General features: G+C 36.8%; 1 protein-coding gene across 14 annotated transcripts in view; it reads left to right on the top strand.

Annotated features, from left to right (window-relative positions):
• The window catches only part of MYBPC1 (myosin binding protein C1), an 83376-nt gene that overhangs the window by 28238 nt on the left and 34446 nt on the right, over window positions 1-20692 (top strand). For all 14 annotated transcript variants that reach the window (XM_045779663.2, XM_045779660.2, XM_045779657.2 and 11 more), the window contains 11 exons: window positions 798-908; window positions 2413-2561; window positions 2897-3014; window positions 4699-4750; window positions 6815-6871; window positions 12198-12364; window positions 14438-14570; window positions 16110-16234; window positions 17131-17236; window positions 18169-18335; window positions 19785-19947. In XM_045779663.2, coding sequence (XP_045635619.1) covers window positions 798-908; window positions 2413-2561; window positions 2897-3014; window positions 4699-4750; window positions 6815-6871; window positions 12198-12364; window positions 14438-14570; window positions 16110-16234; window positions 17131-17236; window positions 18169-18335; window positions 19785-19947 — 1348 coding nt within the window. The remainder of the gene's footprint in view (window positions 1-797; window positions 909-2412; window positions 2562-2896; window positions 3015-4698; window positions 4751-6814; window positions 6872-12197; window positions 12365-14437; window positions 14571-16109; window positions 16235-17130; window positions 17237-18168; window positions 18336-19784; window positions 19948-20692) is intronic.

The raw sequence follows: 20692 nt of genomic DNA, 5'->3' as shown, positions 1-20692 counted from the left end.
CTACATTTAGCTCTTGGAGACAGAGGGAGTGTCTGCAGCTCTCTCTCCTGCCCTCTTCACTGGAGTTGACTGCTGATTAATACCAGCTAAGCACTTGGAGTGCAACCTAGAAAATGAAAACAAACTTTACTTTCAGCTTCTCTCTCTCTTCACGGGAAAGCCTCAAAGAGTTGATTTTTCTTTTTCCGTTTCTCCCCTCTTGCAGGATGCAACTAGTATTCTTGAAATTTGTGCCTTGCAGGCCATGATCTGTTACTTAATTGCCAAACTATGGCCTCATTTATACAACCCTAATGGAATCATCTAATCATATAACAGCAAGGAATCTAGACATACCAGGCCAGGTTTGGCTGTCTGATCCTTCCCAGTTGACCAGCAAACTGACTTATCCCTTTAGTCTTTTCCAGTTCTGTTGTCGTAGTGACGTGGCACGCTATAGTCATTCACCTAATATGACATAGTTCTGCCTTAATATGCTTTCCTGCAGAATGGAGAAACAAAGAAACCATGGCTGCCAACAACCACAGAGTAATAATCTACCTGAAAAGTTTTACTATTTCTAGGAATAGAAAATGTTCTTTATCCCGTGATGAAAAAGACATCCCTGTAAGAATGGGAATCTGTCACTCTCTACTGATGGCTGCAGGGGAGATGGATGGAGAGAATGATGTTATATTTATCCAGGTTTATTAGACAAAGAAAAGCTTCAAAGTTGATGAGAACAACAAACCCAGGTAAGTCTACCTAAGAAGAGCTTGGCCCTGAAATGATTCTTTTCCTCCTTTTCTGCTCGTCAGAATGGTCTCTTGGCGAACCACCTGCTGGGGAGGAGCAAGACAAGCAGAATGCCAATTCCCAGCTGTCCACCCTGTTCGTGGAAAAGCCTCAGACAGGATCAGTGAAAGTTGGTGAGCACCAAGCATTAAGTCTTGCCTTTTTTTTTTAAACGGAAGTGAAACTCACATTGCATAAACTTGACCATTTTAAAGTGAACAACCAGTGGTTATCAGTGTTGTGCAACTGTCACCTCTATCTAGTCCCCAAACATTTTCATCACCCCAAACAGAAACCATGTACTCCACTAAGCCATGACCTCCCAGTCTCCACCCCCCGACCCGGCAACCAGTAATCTGCTTTGTCTCTGTGAATTTCCCTATTCTGTATATTTGATATAAGTGGAATCACATAATGTACGACCTTTTGAGTCTGGCTCCTTTCCCTTTGCATAATGTTTTCAAGGTCCCTCCAAGCTGTAGCATGAATTGGTACCTCATTCCTTTTTATGGCTGAATGCTATTCTATTGTATTTATATACTAAATCCTGCTTTTTATAACCCGAAAAGGAGAGTGACAGCTATAATTTCAGGAACCTCTAGCACATAGTAGTTGAGTGCCTGGATCCTGGAACCAGGTTGGGTTCAAATCAGTTTCCTCTTCTGTAAAATTGGATACTACCTGTGAAATACTTTGAACAGCACCTGGCATAGCTTACAGCTCTGAGCCAGTGTTTGCTGTCATTATGACATGCTCATTCCATAAAATGATTACAAATCTTTGTACACACTGTACGGTACTGTGTAGTATCTCAGAGGAAACTAATGGGACAGAGGGCTCAACTTTGGAGATATTCATTCTGAAAATATTGATTACACACCCCCTGTTTTAGGCACTGTGCTGAACACTGAGTACAACATGTGAGCATTCAGAACTTACAGTCCTAGTGGGAGGAACAGACAACAAGAAATTAAACAGATAGTCACAAAAGCCAAGTGCCACGAAGGAAATAAAGAGGGTGGTAAGTTAGAGAGGACTTGGGGGTCCAGGAATTTTGATGAAATACATTTTTATAAGGAATATATTGTGATCAGAACAAATGAGCACATAGCTGACTGACTATATTCTAAAATTACTTCTTTCAGGTCTAGGATATAGAAGCACACTGCAGGTAGCTGGAAATATTTGCTCCCTTGTGTTTCTAGAAGACACCAACATGCTGGTCTAGAGTTTTCATGTCCTTAGGTCCAATCAGTCGATACAAATAGATAGGCAGATTTCAGAAAGATTACTTTCATTTAGTCATATTTAGTCATATAAGTCCAGACTCCCCATCATCTTACTTAATAAAAAGGATGGAAAAAATCCATCCTCACATGTGTGAGGCTTTCCATTTTTATTTCATGTATATATGATAAAGCCAAACAGTAACTATTTCCACTGATTAACCCATTTCTCCTTTTCTGCCTCATAAACCTCAAAAGCAGAACAAGTTGGAGTATCCTAAGGACTCCTAGAGCATGTTTTAAAAAAATCAGGGCACAACGTCATAGTCTATACAGTGCAATCCTCTGTAACTCCTTCCAAAACAAATGGCAAATTTTAAGCCACAGCCTGAATCACTTGTGCTTCTTCTAGGTGAAAATATCACCTTTATTGCCAAAGTCAAGGCTGAAGATCTTCTTAGAAAACCCACCATCAAATGGTTCAAAGGGAAATGGATGGACCTGGCCAGCAAAGCTGGGAAGCATCTCCAGCTGAAGGAAACCTTCGAAAGGCATTCCCGGGTATGGCCCTTAACTCCTGATACAGGGGCTTAGCTAGGCCGTTCCTTCTATGTGGAGAAAAGGTCATTTTCAGGTTCAGCTTTGAGAGATTTCAGTTCCAGAAAATTCTCTAGATAAACCATTCCTGGTGTCTACACTCAAGCATGGTTACCCCGCTGTGCCCAGGGGCTGGGAAGCACACTGACCCCTCCTATGTTGAAAACGCTGGGCTGAAATGCCCAGATATAGAAACATCTTTAAGCCAATGCTGAGGAATTTTGAAAATCATCAAAATGTGATAGCTTCTTCCTGTGAGCAAGGTGGGGCTGAAATGCGCCTGATGTGTTTCATTGCAGGTATACACGTTCGAGATGCAGATTATCCAGGCCAAAGAGAGCTATGCAGGAAACTACAGGTGTGAGGTCACCTATAAGGACAAATTCGACAGCTGCACATTTGATCTTGAAGTACACGGTAAGAGAGTCTTCTTGTCTGGATAGATGTGGTTTTTATCATGGCGTGTGAGGGGATAGAGGAGAAGTTCATTTACCACTATCAGATTTTGAAAATAAAGTTTTCTTTCAAACTGTGTGTGTTTCTGATCGTGGTAGCCTCAGGAAGCCTGCTGAGCTTGTTGTTATGAAGCGATTTTAAAGTGGAATTTCAGGGATTTTACTGCTAAGTGTCTCTTCCCCATGCTATCTGTATTCCTTCAATCTCCCAGACAAGGGTTGGTGCCATTTTTTCTTCTACTGAACATCCCTATTTCATCGGGTCCCCTTATCCCACCCGAGTTTGGGAATAATTTCAGATGGTTCAAGGATGTCAGGATACCCAGGTGGAAGGGAGGATTTCTCTTATACGGACTAATGTCAGCTGGGGAAGTTCTCCATCCGTATGTTCTGTGTACTGTCCAGAGTGAATTTAATAGGAGTAAACGTAAAAGTGTACATGTAGATTGGGGGAAAAAGCCACTTTGAGAAGGATACAAAGAGAAAGTTGACTTTGGCCGCAAAGATCATAAACTTAGGGTAAATCTGAAGTGTGATAAAACTGCAAGAAACAAAGCTGGTGAAATGTAACGCTGGGCTATTACAAGTGGTGTAAGACCGAGGTTTAGGAAATAGCACTACTCTCTGCAACATACTGTGTGTTCCTCATTTGGAGTTACGTCTTTGGCCACGGCCACCGCACATCAACCTGGATCTTTTCTGGAGTACGGTACCAGGAGGATGAAGAACCCAGAAACCACACCCTAGTCAGCTGAATGTAGTGTGAAGGAGGCCAGGCATACACAACTCATCAACAGGGGAAGTGCTGTCACACAAAAGTGTTTCTTTTTATTAGAATCTAAAGGTAGGGATTATGAGGAGGTGAATTTTTTGTCTTAACTTTATATTTTTTAAAAGATTTTATTTATTTATTTGACAGAGAGAGAGAGACAGCCAGCGAGAGAGGGAACATAAGCAGGGGGAGTGGGAGAGGGAGAAGCAGGCTTTCTGATGAGCAGGGAGCCTGTTGCAGGGCTCGATCCCAGGACCCTGGGGATCACGGCCCGAGCCAAAGGCAGATGCTTAACGACTGAGCCACCCAGGTGCCCCAACTTTTTGTCTTAACTTTAACATGAGCTCTTTCATTAAAGCTCTGCAAACAGCCTGGGGAAGGTGTGAGAGCTCCATCTCAAGAGATGTCAAATAAAGGCTGGGTGATCATGGAGGTGCTCTAGAGATTTCTGTATTGAGTGGGATCCGGTGCTGAGTGGTGCCTCTTCGGCCTGACCAGGCATCTCTGAGAATCTCCTGAAGGGCTGGAAGAACATTGATTTCTTGGTGCCCATCCCTGATCTACTGAATCAAAATCTCCAACAAGGAGATCAAGAAACCGATTTTGTGTTTTAAGTTCTTCAGGCGATTCTAGTGGGAAGGCAGGGGAATGACAACTGGATATGGTAACTCCTGCTGTCCCCACATTGATTCTGTGTGAGGGAGGATGACGTATGAGACCTCAGTGGCTCAGCCCTCCAGGAGGAGAGCCATCTCCCCTTCCCCTTTACCTAGTGTTCCTTCCATCTGAAGAATCCCCACAGCCTGGAAAGGAACTGAGCACAAAATTGCATACTTAATGGGTATTTATTTTATTGTTTTCTTTCCTTTCAAAGAATCTACCGGGACTACTCCAAACATTGACATCAGATCTGCTTTCAAGAGAAGGTAACTTCAAAAGGGGAATCTAGGTAGCTTTTGTATAACGTGCAAGTGAGAGTTTTCAAAGCACACAAGCACACATTGCCTTCCTCCACAGTCTGTATTCCAGAGAGAGCACCTCTCACTGTAGTCAAACATACCGTGTACCCAAAGGCTAGTGTTCTAGAAAAGCCAGCGGTTTCATGTCAAATCAAGTATATACTGATCATTTTTTAGAATATTCTTGTCATAGTGAAGCTCCCATTTTTTTCAGGTTTCACGGTTGCCTTACAAAAATATATACTCTTAATGTCTTCACATGTGGCTTCTTCCTTAATTGTATTATTTTCCACCGGATGGCCAAGAAAGATATATAATAATATAGCATCAGTTAAGTCATGTCAGAAAACTTTTATTTATATTGCTTTTCATCTAGAAATTACTTATGGAGCTATTTAACCATCCAGGAAACCACAATTAAGTAACTACTTACTGAAGTTAGCGCCCTTTAAATATTGGATTACTAAATGAAAGACCACCGAGTCTGCTAGAATAAAGAACACTGGAGAAAGACAAAATATAGATACCTATTTGATTTATTTTGCAATTGCCAAGGTTGAAAAATTGGGGATGGGGGACAAGGAAGAAAAATGAAAAAAAGAGGTTCTAAACTGTGAGAAACGTAACTAGCCCCTATTATTTTACTCTGTGCACTTAATTTTTCCATAATATAAGTTCATTAATGAAAGCAAATATTTTGTTCTTCTTAACACTGAATCTACTTCGTTTTGTTGAATAAAGAAAGTTATCCCAAACTATTATAAAGCAATGATTTAGTCTGTTAATAAAAGGCATATTTCTCTCCTAAATTATGAATAAATGAAAATTTTAATTGCTTTAAAGCATATTAATATTACCTGATCAATCAATTGATAGTTTTTAAGTCATAACCTTAATTCCTCTTACTTTCCTTCTACCTTCCCTTCACCCCATGTTCAGCAAATGCAAAGGGTCCAAAAATATGGTCATCCAATGTACAAGCATATTCTAAGAGAGGGAGATATAATCTACTAAGTTTTGTGCTTTAAAACAATAGAAATGGGTTTACTTCAGAAGGTCTTCTCTAAATACCTGCCATTAAAGAAATTTTGAAAACACATTGAGTTTAATTCTTATAACTTACGTGTCATACACACTGTTTTTAAATCCGCAGACTCTTTTCTTAGAAACCATAACTAACATTTGTAAAGAGCAGGAAACAAAATCTTCATTAAAAAAAATTAAACGTGTAAGTAAATATGTGGTTCCATTTAAATGTCAGCTCCATAGCTTCTCCTTAGAGTTTATAAGAAATCATGAAGGTGGCTGCATGCCTACTTTAAGATGCATTTCTCAATAGGAAAGCACGCCTAGTAAAGGGCTCATCAACAATTCAAAGACAAATTTTTGAAAAATATATTTTAAAAGGTATAAATATGAACAAGAGAATGAAAAGCTTATAATGATATCCCTTTTCAACAGAAAGGAATGCATCTTTTAAAAAGCTCTGCACCAGCTCCATTTTTATGTTATGTTGGTATCACATTATCTGATTCAACTATTGATGGACACAAAGAAGTTACCTTTGAATATAAGCTTTGTACTTATATCTTTGACTTGGTATACTTCGTCCTCCGAGCCAATCTCTGACAGAATAACAGAGATCAGCAAAAGTCCTTTGCTTTTTACATAGGGATGTTTCTAGAGCCCCCAACTTGGAAAAACAAAGTACTTTGTGTTGCTTGGCTTAAGCGCATTTGTGTTACTCTGTTTTAACACAAATCCAAGCAGTTTTATATATGCAATCTACAAAAATGTGTCTTCTGAAATCGTAGAGTAACACAAGCTCCTCACGTTTACTTTTCCACAAGTACATGCTCCAAACTTTAAAATGTCACTTGTGCGAAAAGAAATAGTTTGTGTTGATTTAGTCCCATGACTTGTGTGCCAGTATAAAATTGCATATACGTTATATGTAGAGTGTTTGGGGGAAACTGTTGTGTATATGTCTCAGCACTAAACCCGGATTTGCTTTTCTTTTGTTAATGACAGTGGAGACGGTCAAGACGATGCAGGGGAACTTGACTTTAGTGGTCTCCTGAAACGTAGGTGAGAACCGAGTGATGGAGTGAGGCGCTGTGGCCTGGAAATCTTTTAGACACCCATTCAGAGAAGTCAGGTTTAAAGTGGATGTTTTTTGAAGAACTTCTCATTTCCTAAAATGTGTTTGCTTACAGAATATAACAGAGTCGACTAAGAAAGAGACAGAGAAACCACTGCATACTAATCTGCTAAAGATTTTAGCTGATGCTTTTTAACCTTCTTTCTAAATCTTTCATGAGTCTTCACATATTTTCTTAGTTGGGGATGAGGAGATCTGAAAACTGAAGCAGAAGACCTAAATACCTAAAAGTCTCTGATTTCTCCTAGGATTTCTATCATTTCAATCATGATTCTTTGTCATGATCAAATAAATAAAGCCTTTATTCTCCTGCTTTTGATATTTTACCAAAAAATCAATTTCACAATTTTGGTAAAAGTCTCTGCAGGTATATATATATGTGTGTGTGCATATATATATGTGTGTGTGTATATATATGTATATATATATATGGCAGATCTACTTTAAAATAGTATTTATGACTAACTATATTCCATCAAATCTGAGACATAATTCATTTGAATATAATCCTGTATTTCATAAATCACTAAGCAATGAAAAAATTGCCCCAAATAATTCATTATGTATGACACACTATTGATTATAAGATACATCTTTATTTAAGATGTTTAAAATGTCAAAAAATACGCATTTTAGAAGAGATAAAATATAGTTGTAACATGGAAATAAATATTTAGTATTATTACTCACCCTCCCTTAACATTGTTCTCTTACAATAAAATTTATAGATTTTATTATGAATACTCAATAACTAACCACCTGAAAGGATTTCTGCCCATATATGCATATATATAATCATATATATATGTTATATTTAAGCTATACATATGCAGATATTTACTATAGTACAACAAAAAGAACTTGATTTTTGCTGGGATTTTATTTGAACACCAAATCTATGAATAAATAATAAAACTATGATTCTAAATTAATAGTATATAATATTGATATTAGTTTTCATTTAGCTTTTCAGGTTTACTTTTTATTACTTTTAGTGCTTTCTATGGTTACTAAAGAAACTTAAGTATAAATATGCTTCACAACAAATCACAAATAGTAATAAAATGAACTTGTCTCCGTTCTCAGTTTAGTTGGATGGCTTTATCCAAGTACTATGAATGAAAAATTCCCCCAGCTCTAAGTATTTAGGTTGAGAACAGAAATATTAACAGGTGCAATTTATTAATTACCAATGGATATTAGCGAATCAAGAGACCTTGGCAGTATCAAATACATCTTTCCCTCTTTGGATACTTCAAATAATCATTTGTCTCAATAATATTTATTCATTCCCCAAATTTATTTAAAGCAATAGTATATGAAGTGACCCTCAGTGAACCTTACCCTTCCTTATCCTACAGGTGAGAAACCAAAGACCAGAGATATCAAGTGAATTATCCTGAGTCACACAGTGAATTAGAGACAGGGCAGGGACCTAAATCCAAGTTTCCCTCTGAGTTAGCTCATTTCCTGTGACTCCACATAAGAAATACCACTCTGAATCTGCCTTGGAAGTTGGTGATTCCGTTGATAATGCAAACTGACACTTTGAGAAGAGAAGAGAACATTTTTTTTCCTCCTGCAATCATTTACTCAACCAGGAAAACACTAAATGCTTTCTTTTTGCCTTCTGTGTGCCAGTGCCTTCCAGTGCCTTCCAGTGCCTGGCACACAGAAAGGGCTGGATACACGTTTGTGGGAAGAAAAAGGTAGTGGTAAAAACATGGACGTGGGTCTCAACTCTTCTAGTTACTAATCTCATGATTGTGTCAAATTACATGTCCTCTCTGAGATTGTTTTCCACATCTATAAATGTGGAGAACAAAAACTAGTTAAATCAATTATGTAAGAGGTTGGCTCATAGCACCTGTCAAATATTCACTCCCACCAAAATGTGACCCTTCCCTTGAAGAGCCTATATTCATAAAAACACACAATATACACATGAGCACACCCACACTCACACACACACGAGTCAATCAAGATGTGACACAATCGATCATTAAACCCCATGCTCTGATTAAGAAGGAAAAAAGAAAGAAAAAAGAACAGATTACCAGTAGTTTGCAGAGTAAAAGAAGTCTAATGAATGATCAAAATGAATAAAGAAAAAAATCATTAGAAAAAAAGTGGGCAAAAAAGTGGGCAGCCAACAGTTCTCCAGTTCTCATTTTCTTTACATCCCCTAATTTTTTGACTCATAATTAAATTTTTATTAGCAAAAGACTATATTCATTTAATATACTATACTAATCTACCAGTATAACTTTAGAAATCATCATGTTCCCCTACTAATTTGTAAATTGCATGTGTTTTCATTGTGGTAATGACACCACTTCTACTCTTCCAAAAGTGTGTGGCAAAATCCTTCCCAGAATAAATATCTTTACAACCAACATCTCTCCACAACAAAAGATCTCCCCGACCTGAACAAAGCCAGAGTATTTCAAATAGACATTCGGATTAAATCTATTAGGCGGTACCTTGTTATGGGATTTGGCCTATATATATACATGCCTGAAAGTTTTATTCTATATAACATTTCTATAATTGCTGTGTACATTACTAGGACCATCAAGTTATAGAAATTTTGATGTAGATGAACGTACTGTGAATGTTATATAGGACTCTCCCAATGCTGGAAAAGGCATCAGTGATGCCTATAGAATTTGAATTTTTCTCCATACTGTAATTTAACATAACCATGTAGGTAGGGCCATGTGCAGCCACTATGGTAAGTGAAGATATGTTCTGGATGAGTAAAGGTAATGCTACAGGTGGGAGTCTTGACCTCACAGTCTAGTAAAAAATAATGAATACTTCTCCTTGCAATTTGGAATTGAATTAAGTAATGGAGAGAAAAAGAAGGAATAGACAGGAGGTCACTGGTGTATGTATACCAAGTTTGACAAGATTAAGAACTTGGTTGAGTGAGGTGTATTTTGGTGTTTTAATGAAAAAGAATGGTAAGGATGACCAGTTTTATGAATCTGCCAACAAAACTGACTTAAGAAATCACACTGAAAATTATGATCTTTATATTGGTTTCCCTTATATATTTACCTTATGGATCTAGGTATGTCTCAGTGTTTGACTTGTGCTTCTTGCTATCTTATTTTAATCTAGTGTAGTATCTTTGAATCCTTTTACCAGTATCAGGAGGATGGTTGAAATGTGTATGTAATCCTTCTTGGTTGAAATACAAATGTAACACAAAGTAACATGGCATATTTTTACAGTTTGGGAACTATATTTAGGCTGGAATATGACAAAAATAGAGCATTAATAAAGTGGTTGAAGAAACATCTACAGAGACTATATATAGGTACCTACAGACGCATTATAATTGCAATCCTCCAAGACTTCCTAGCAAGTATTTAAAGGATGTATTTGAAATTTAGGCTGCTTTCAGGCAGTAGACCTAGTAGATCTGGCAAGTTATTACCAATATTCCAACTTCAGGACAATTTTCTTAAGCTTTTCGATTTACCTGTGTTAATAGAGGGTGTAGTTATTATTTCATTGAGATGAAGATAATACTTGTTTCCTGAGTTTTTTAAAAATTAATTTATTTAATGTATTTATTATTTATTTATAAGTAGACTCCACACCCAACGTGGGGCTCAAACTCATGACCCTGAGATTAAAAGTCCTATGCTCTGCTGACTGAGACATCCAGGTGCCCCGTGTCTTGAGTTTTTAAGAGCTACATTTTCCTAATGGTGTTGCCTAGTCCTTCCCATAAAGGTTACTGATGGACCAATGATCTCTCACTTCCTCCCATTTTTCCAGGAGATTTGCCTCAGCATTCTCCTCCACTGGGCAAAAAAGACTTACATGACAATGTAAATTAGATATTCAGAAGTCATTCTTGCCTAATGCCACCCTAAATTCTATGTTAATACTTATATTCTCCTCCCCTCCCCTATGATTACAATCTGGCATTTCCCTAAGAAAATGCAGAAACAGGTGTAATTAATGTGGCAATGCCAATATATGTAACCCATCATTTACTAATATGATAGCATGAATCTGTTTTTACACTGGTGTTTAAGATGTGTTGACCAGTTTTCCTGGAAAATCATATCCAAATGAGCATTATTCACCATAAGTAGTCACTACATTTCCCAATTAACCGAATAAAAACAGTCAACTAAATCTTAAAAAAAAAAAAAGAAAAGAAAAAAGAAAAAATCAGGACTATTTAGCCAGCAAAGGAAATCAATTTATATTACATTTTGCATTTACACTGGGGTTCTTTCCCTAAAAAGTGTTTATTCTTGAGTTTTTCTTTCATTTACTGGTTTTAAAATAAGGACAGACAAGTGTACTTTAAATCTTATATTTTCCTAGTCATATATATTCTTTATATTTTCTGTATGTTCTTCAGTCAGTGATCAAAATTTGGGGTCATAATTTTGATAATTACACTAAGATGTTACTTTCCCCTTGTTTATTGGAACTTAGCCATTTTCTTCACAGTTTACCATTTATATTTTTATAATTCATACCCAACCTGCTTTCAAAAAAGTTCGAGACATTACTTTAAGCTGAAATATGAATTTTTTGCCTCATTTTCCTTTTCCCCTCCCAATTTAGAAAAACAAAATCTTTTAAAAAGTGAATGTACCCACAAAAGTCGTATTTAAAACAAAACAAAACAAAAGCTTTCTGGCAGTGTCAAAAATTTTTTGCATAAAAAACAGCAAAATATGACTAGTGTGCACATTTACTAATACGGTAGGAAAAATGCTATTTGCAAAATCCTAAGATTTGAGATACTTATTTGTACTGTCTTCATATATAGCTAGGATGTGTACAATAATTAAAGTAGAAAGAGATCATTTTTCTTTCATAGACCAGTATTTAAATCTTCTCATTCTCAATCCACTTTTCAAAATTATTTCAGTACCCATATCCTAGATGACAACTGATCTTAAAATTCCTCAAAACCTCACCTTCTCTTTAAACTTTAGTGAAAATAAATAAAAACATATTCAGAATATTTTCTGCTATCTTTCTCTCTTCCTAATATTCTGCTTTTAACCAAGAAAACGGGAGTGCTAATAGAAGTGCATACATCTGCTCTTTAACTGCCTGCAAGTTTCCTTGAGACTGCGGTTTTTACCTACTCAGGCTTTAAACACAGGGCTTTTAACACTGAACCGAGAAATCGGTACCATTCTCCGAACTTCATTGTCCTTAAGGGCCGGTGGGCGGCTACTAAACTAGGGAATGGTTTTCCCCGGTTAGGGAGGTGAAGCCGCAGGAGGAAGAACCCGAGGTAGACGTGTGGGAGCTGCTGAAGAATGCGAACCCCAGCGAGTATGAAAAGATCGCCTTCCAGTACGGCATCACCGACCTGCGTGGCATGCTCAAGAGGCTCAAGCGCATGCGCAGGGTGGAGAAGAAAAGCGCCGGTGAGCCTTCGGGGGGGCATGGCTGCGAGGGCCGCCTCCTCTACCCACCGCATATTCCTGTTTCTGGCTGGGTTTGGGGAGGGAACGGATGGGTGGAATTTGCAGGCGTTAGCCTTGACTTCAGGCGAAGTAGTTCGCTGCTCTGCACATCAATAGCTAGGAGGGTAGTCGACTGCTGGTGAAGATTTAAGGTAATGCGGATTTACTTTGCAAGTACCACATACACCACATAATAGAATACCAAATACCTTCGCTGGCATTGGGAATTTCTCAGCAGCCCCTTTCTCCAGCCTCCATATCTCCCGCCCTCTCAAATTCTTGATTCTTACTTAAGCAGAGTAGATTCGATGTTTCTTTGTTTTACCATCATATTCTTCCACCCATTTAATGCGGAATGGGGAATTCACTTCTCACACCCAAGGCAGTCATCAGAACATTTAGTAAAACAGCTATGCTGCTCTGTATAGGGATCTGAAGTGACTGCTTTTGTTGTGGTTTTAAATATCTTTTAAAAAATGCTTTGAAATGTTGCGATTTAAAATTTTTTTAAAAGAAATGCATTTTAAATTGATCATAAGCTCTTTAAAATTTGCTGTACTTGGTCGTCAGTTATACGTTTTGTGACCCAACAAGGTAACATATCAATCCTATTATTGTTTGTTTGTTAAGGTCCAAATAGAATTTATTTATTTATTTAGGTACCCAACCTGGGTGTCCAAATAGAATTTGAAGTCTCTCACCACCTCTTTTTAAAAATTTTCCCTTTGTTTCTAAACCTCCCTGTAAACTGGTTGAGCAATTGGACCCAGGGAAATATAGAAGTGTTTTGTTTTTGCTTTGTTTACATAACTCAGCAATTCCCACTATTTCAAAACTTCAAAATTTTTAGTTTTATTCTTGAGAGGTGTCTGAGATGGTATAGTCACAAACATGTGAATGCCAAGCTGACATCTCTTTTCCCCACACTGGCACATCTAATTCTTATCACTTAGCTCTGAATTGATGTATTGAGGCATATGATAGATAACTTTTTTAAAGCTAGTGTTTGTCGTGTTAAAATATGAGGAGGTGAGCTTATTTAAGCAACAGTATAACAAAGTTGGAATGATGGAAATGCAAGCATAAAAATTCCATGAGGCATTCCACACGTGTATGTATTTTCCAAACTGTCTAAATGAGTATTATCATTAAAATCAGGGGAAAATTATTAAATCAAGCAAAGAAGTTCACATCTGCTTAGGACCTTTCAAAGATAATATTTTTTTAACTACTATGGTCTCTGTCATTTAAAATGTTTTGAAATCCCGAGTTCCTAACCATATATGTAAGGAGTGTTTTAAATGTGTCATTATTTGGGCAAGTTTCCACAGTGTAAAAACTTTGACAAGCCTACTATTTCAATTAGTCAAAGGCATTCAATTTTATCTTATGAGTCATTGAATTTATCTCATAAACTCTGTGATAAAAAACTATCTGTGACATACAAGAAGTACAAAGATAATGCCAGTGATCCTGGTAGTAATCATGCTAGAAGAATGGCATGTTCTTCAAGTTCAGTTTCATTTGGATGCTTTATAATTTCCCAAAGAATTAGGACAATCACTAAAATTTTAAAGGCTCTTCAATAATTCTTTTTTTCTCTTTTTTTAAATTTAAATTCAATTGGCCAACATATAGAACATCAGTATCAGACGTAGAGTTCAGTAATTCATCAGTTGCATTTAACACCCAGTGCTCATCACATCACGTGTCTCCTTAATGCTTGTCACTCAGTTACCCTATCCCCTCACCCACCTCCCCTCCAGTAATCCTCAGTTTCTTCGCTCTTCAATAATTCTTATGTTTCTTTAAAAAAAACATGTGGGTTCTCTTCAAATTTTTAAACCACCTTATCATATATAAATCAACACAGAATTCTAAAATATAGAGGATAATTTGGAAGATTCCTAATTTTTTTCTACTTCGAGTCTCAATTTTTCATTTAGTTTTAGCTTCTTATACATACATCAACTATTTAAGTTCACAGATTATGTATGCACATATTGACATAGTTTTGCTTTTTCTCTCTACCAGCTTTTGCAAAAATTCTTGATCCTGCATATCAGGTTGATAAAGGAGGCAGAGTAAGGTTTGCTGTGGAACTGGCAGACCCAAAGTTGGAGGTGAAATGGTATAAAAATGGTCAAGAAATTCGACCCAGTACAAAGTAAGTGGGCTTTGCAATAATCAGTGATAGCTATATAAATCTAACAGTAGTTTGACTCAATTTTCTGTGAATACAAACACATTTTCGTATAGCTTTTTAATGCAAAATCACATGGAAGGAGAGTAGAAACTTTCCATATATTTTGGAACCATTAAAATTATAGTGCTATATAAATAAAACCTTGTTTTATGTTTTCAATTCTGTACAAGCTTTTTTTGAGTGATTCCAGTTCCAGTTTTGTGTCAATATAGGTCATATGTGATTATTTCAGAGCATTGTCAAACTTCTTCCAGTTTTTAAAATAAAATTTTGAAATACATATTTGATATACCAACTGGAAATAACACCTTATAATTAGAGAACTTTGGTTTTTCCAGAAGAGCATCTTAAGTCTGTGTTTTATTTTTTGGCCCTCTCTCAAATGAAGGAAACAGACTAACCCCTGATGTCTCATGGTATCGCTAGTCTATTATGAAACTACTTTACAGAGATCCTTCTCAGCCTGAGAGATTTTCAGCTCCAATGTATTTTTTTTAAGTTAATAGGACATTTTTAAGTTAATGCACATTTATAAAAGACTTTAATCCTGAAAATCTGTCACTTCTGGAGTGCAATTAGGTGGTTTCCAATTTCTTAATGGGGCCCTGCCTACAGAGTGACTTTGTGATGATAATGTTCAGTCTGATAAAAATCTCTTGAAAGTGGCTTAATTTACCAAAAACATAATTTTAATCACTTATCTTTATCCAGAAAATGTTGTGTAATGCTTTATTCTTGAACTCTTCAATTTGAGAGTTTTTCCAAATGAGAACTTTTTCGTTAGTCTGTTATAATGCCCTAATATACTCATCCATAATCCAGATCACAGACAATTAAGTTTTGTGATATTCCTGGCTTTTAGTTTTTTGTTTCCAAATGCTCAAGTTCTTTTTTAGTAGGTGGTTACTGTGATATAACACTAGTTCTTAAGCTCATGTAAAAGACCATCACGTTCTATAAAATTACTGCCTATATTAGTGATTAAGTTCATATTATTGCTTAAACCGCATAATCACTTATTCACCTAACAAAATCTATTGTGACACTGCACTAGGCAATGAGTGGAATCAGCGGATCAATGAGTAAGATTGAGTCCCTGTCTACCTATAAACTAGATGAACTGGTCATTTTAAAAAATGTACAGAGTTCTAAATCTCTCTGACAACCTCAACCAACCCCATTTTCCAACAATGGGTTAAAAAAACTAAATAGCAAATACGTGGGTACTAATTTATAGATGAAATGAAAACCTTCTATAAAAATACAGAAATTATATATTATGTGTAAATATGCATATGTATTACATTATGCATTGGAAAGATAACAATTGGTTTCATGCTTTGCGTTAACTAAACTATGTAAAATGTGCTACATAAATGGCAGATTAAAATTCTATCCCTGACTTTCAAACAATACTGAATTATAAGCCAGATTTGCTGGTAATAAAGGAAAGAATACAATCAAATTCACAGACTGTTATCTCTCTCCTATTTAAAACAGATACATCTTTGAACATAAAGGATGTGAAAGAATCATGTTTATCAATAACTGTGGGCTGACGGATGATTCAGAGTATTACGTGACAGCTGGTGATGAGAAATGTTCTACCGAGCTCTTTGTGAGAGGTAAAGTGCATCTCTTACTGTAGTCTTCACCGGCCTTGGGCACTCTTCCTCCCAGGAGTAGTAATCAAAATGAGCATGCCCAGGTGAGCTCCTGAGCTCTGGAGCGGAGGTAATAGTACCTCGAGAAGTGCGTTCGCCTGGGTGTTAGACCGACTGCATGGGAGCTCCTCTACACTGGCAGTTATTGTTTATCCTAATTAATCGTCAACTTTGTTGAAGACTAGAAAAGCTGAGAGGAGAAAGAAAACTGGTGAGTCAGAATGCCTCATGCTTTTGACTCAAGCAAGCAGTATATAATTATCCTGGTTATAGTTTCTGAAACCCAACAAACTCTACTGGATAGTCCTCATTTCACACATTCAGCTGATCACAAATAGATTTCTCTTGAAACCAGCTTCATTAATAAAAGGGTATCAGTGGTTGACACTGCGGACGCTAAGGACAATCATTTACTAAAACACTGTGAAAGAGCCGAAGGGTGTCCATGAAGCCCTCTGAATACAGACAGCTCTGTAATCTCTATCATCCATCTAGAACCAGAATCAAGGAATCCTACTGTTACAGATTCTCCTTCATCAGAAATGTCTATCACATGGTTTCTCATTTGCCAAAAGAAGGATATTTGATACATGTTTTGTCAGCTCTCCAGAGCAATAATTGATCCGATTTGAAGAGTTCTGAGAAGATTGGTTCTGAGGAAACCTACCCAGGGTTACCAGCTATCTACTTTGCCAAAAAAGGTGTAATAAAACCCACCAACTATCTACCACCATCTAACTGTAGCCGTAGGGTAGATGATACTTTCTTACTGTTGGTCTTTCATCTGTGAACAAATCTGTGGTCATGAGCAGGTTTTGGACATTTAATGATTCTGATTCTCCCTCTTTTCACACTAGAGCCTCCAGTTATGGTAACCAAACAGCTGGAAGATACGAATGCTTACTGTGGGGAAAGAGTGGAATTAGAATGTGAGGTGTCTGAAGACGATGCCAATGTGAAATGGTAAATAGCTTTCCTGAGATCTGTCCATTTTTAATAGATTAAAAAAATGTACCTTCATAGATTGGAGAACAGGAAATGGCTTTTACACATACGAAAAGAATCACAACCTCATTTGTCTTAGTAGAAATGGTAACTAAAACTGTGAAGGTGCTTGGGGGTTTTTTCACCTATAAAACTAGAAAGCAATCTAGAAATCTAGGTTGGTAAATGTAGGGGAAGTAGGCACTTACTAAGAACTGGGTGACTTACAGTTGCCCGGGTCTTTTAGACTCCAAATCCTGTGCATGTTCTTAACTTCTACACTTTGCTTACTTTCACTATGTCATGCTGGCAACTTACGTGGAAAAATATACTTACATATTTTTTTTTCACTTAATCCCCAGTTACCTTAATGTTATAGTACCACGGGAAAATATTTTAGGCTAAGAATCACCAATTACTTTAAAAAATAAAGGCTTTTTTTTTTGGTCTGGATAGGGAGTGTTTTCTCAAGTTCTTTGTGAGTAACCTCAAAATTAAGGGTAAGAGATTCAGAATCGTAAAATGAAATTCTTTGTTGAGAAGTATAGTAAATTACACAGCATGTATCTGTGGTGATTGGCACAGAGTAGAATGTTTGTTCTAATCTAGAATCATAGCTAACTTTAAAACATATTAAATGATGCTATTCCTACAATGTGGGTCAAGAAGTAATATCCACTTAGCATCTTGAATGGGAAGAAGGGGCTTAATGTTCTTCTAATGTAATTTTTCAGACAATACTTGTTACATTATGAATTCATTTGATACAATGATCCATACATTCTTTAATTCAACAAATTGTTCTTAAATCCCAGGATCTAGCAAAAAAACAAGACCAATAATGTCCATCTCCTGAAGGGTCTTTTATAAAACTCTTTTTAAAATCTATTTTATAATCTGTTTTAACTCAGGTTTAAGAATGGTGAGGAGATTATCCCTGGTCCAAAATCAAGATACCGAATTAAAGTTGAGGGCAAAAAACATATTTTGATCATAGAAGGAGCAACAAAGGCTGACAGTGCAGAATATTCTGTAATGACAACAGGAGGACAGTCATCTGCTAAGCTTAGTGTTGGCTGTAAGTAAGATTTCTTTGGGTGTCTTCCAAGTTGGCTAACTGTTGGTGTTGCGTTTGTTAATTCAATTTTAGTTTCAATCTATTTGATTTCTACTTGTGGCAATTTTATATATGTAAAATTGGATTCCATTCTAACTAAGTGTCTATGTCACATCAGTCAGGGTCTCTGAGATGGAAACCAACTACTCAATTTAATAGTAAAACACAGTATTGGGGAATATAAAAATCACCTGCCAGAGAAGTTATCCAAATAGTCCAGAAATACTTTAATCCCAAGACCACATAAATAGATGGTAAATACCTAGATGTGATATAAAACCCTGATGTTTGTATAAATGGGTGAATGGGTGAATTCGCTATCTATTCATTAGATAAACATTCAACATTCTGCAATTACATTTGGAGTGTGAAGGAAGTTGCTCAAACCAAGGAGGCTCAAATGAGAACATTGTAAGAACCCATTTGCTACTAGGATCCAGAGGCGTAAGAGAGTTTCTGTACTTCCCGAAGTGCCCCCAAATAATAGTCAGTCCTCAACAGCAGAGTCTGTCTCTTCCAGTTAGCCACGAAAATTAAAATAGCAAATCTCACCGGAAGTTTGGTAATACATGCAGAGCAGAAATCCTACTTCCTTACTTCTTTCTTAGTCCAATTGTGATCCATAGGCTCACTGAATTATTCAGAGGTTATCTCAGTTACACTCCTTATGCTTTACAGAACTTCGGCCATTTTAGTTTAATATAAAAAAAGTTTTTCAACCATAGGCAGACCCTTACCTGATATTTGTATTCATTTAAAGCAATTACAGTCAGTTCTGCTATAATGCAATATATGCATTTCTAAAATCACTATGCTATACAAAGTCATGCAATAAAACCACAAGATTAATGGGGAAAGTGAGGTTATGGGCACAACACTCAAAAATTTTGTCAGCCACACATTAAAAAAAAAAAAAAAAGAACCTAATAAAAAAACAGTATCATAGTTTTACATATGTCAAGTAGTTAATAAATATGGCACTTTATGTTAAATGAGACCTGGAATTTGCTTGTGTAAGTGGTGTGGAAAGTGTTGTAGCTAGTGAGCCACTGTGAAGTTGTGGAAAGAGGTTTTTTTGAAATGGGATGGACAGTGGTAATCTCAGATGTGCGTGAGTGTGGCTCATACTGCATGAGTGAATTCAGGTAGCTGGTAGATGTTTGACGTGTGTGTGTGTGTGTGTGTGTGTGTGCATTTTGTGCAGTCCTACTTGGCTCAGTCAGCTGGGTGCCATTTTCTCCTTTATATGAATGAAATCCTGCATCATCAAACACAAAATCTGTGTTATGTTCCAGTTGTCCCCCTAACATATCAATTGCACTGGAGCAAATTCTCATTTTCAAAATAAGATACCGCCTTGGCCTGTCCGGAGTTTGAGTTTGGCACCTATAACTATCTATTTTTCTGTAGTGAAACCTCTGAAGATTTTGACACCTCTGACTGATCAAACTGTACACCTTGGAAAAGAAATCTGCTTGAAGTGTGAAATCTCTGAATACATATCAGGAAAATGGACTAAAAATGGCCTACCTGTTCAGGAAAGTGACCGTCTAAAGATTGTTCACAAGGGAAGGTAAGCAAGTTAGGTGACCCATAAGGGAGGGCTGGTCCCCATATCCACTTTCTCCACTTCCTAAATTACATATTTGGTGAGGAGGTTTGGAGAGTAGTCACAAAGAGAGGATCTGTGTCTGGTTCTTTGCTTCCAAATAGCAAGAACATATGATTTCTCTGTTCTATATCATGTCCTACCAGTGATCCTTTATCTGCACCTCATGGCATGGTGCTTTGGCTATTCAAAAGCCATCAACCAATTCTTTCCATCTAAACATGAGGTTAAAGGACTGATATTGAATCCTAGTTAAAGAATCAATCAAAATGGATTAATGGTCCCTAACTAGTAAGTGTCGCATGACCTCCCACAATTTTTGGGGTGGACATAATAATCTAGAATCTAGGAAAGATTTAAGGCAAGAGTTCTTAACCTTGGATCTGTGGACCTAGGAGATCATGAATGAACTTCTGGGGGCCCCATAAATCCTCTGAAGCTGTAAGCAAGGTCTGTGTATACAAAAATACACACTTTTCTCTAGAGAGAGGATCCATGGTGTCCATCAGATACTCACTGACCCCCCCCCCAAAAGTTAAGAACTACTGCTTTTAGATTTAACATCTTAAATGTTAAAGATTATTCTTTATCTTGGTAAAGAAGATTATTCTTGGTAAGTTCTTAAATCTTAAAGTGTAGCACTAGTGAGATATTATATTTTAGTCTTTTTTTAAAAAACTATGATAAGAAAGGAATAATAGACTCTCAC

Source organism: Ursus americanus, chromosome 17, assembly GCF_024610735.1.
Source record: "Ursus americanus isolate L20-20 chromosome 17, mUrsAme1.1.p, whole genome shotgun sequence".
In the NCBI taxonomy this organism is placed as follows: domain Eukaryota; kingdom Metazoa; phylum Chordata; class Mammalia; order Carnivora; family Ursidae; genus Ursus; species Ursus americanus.
This window is presented reverse-complemented; position numbering and strand designations above follow the sequence as displayed.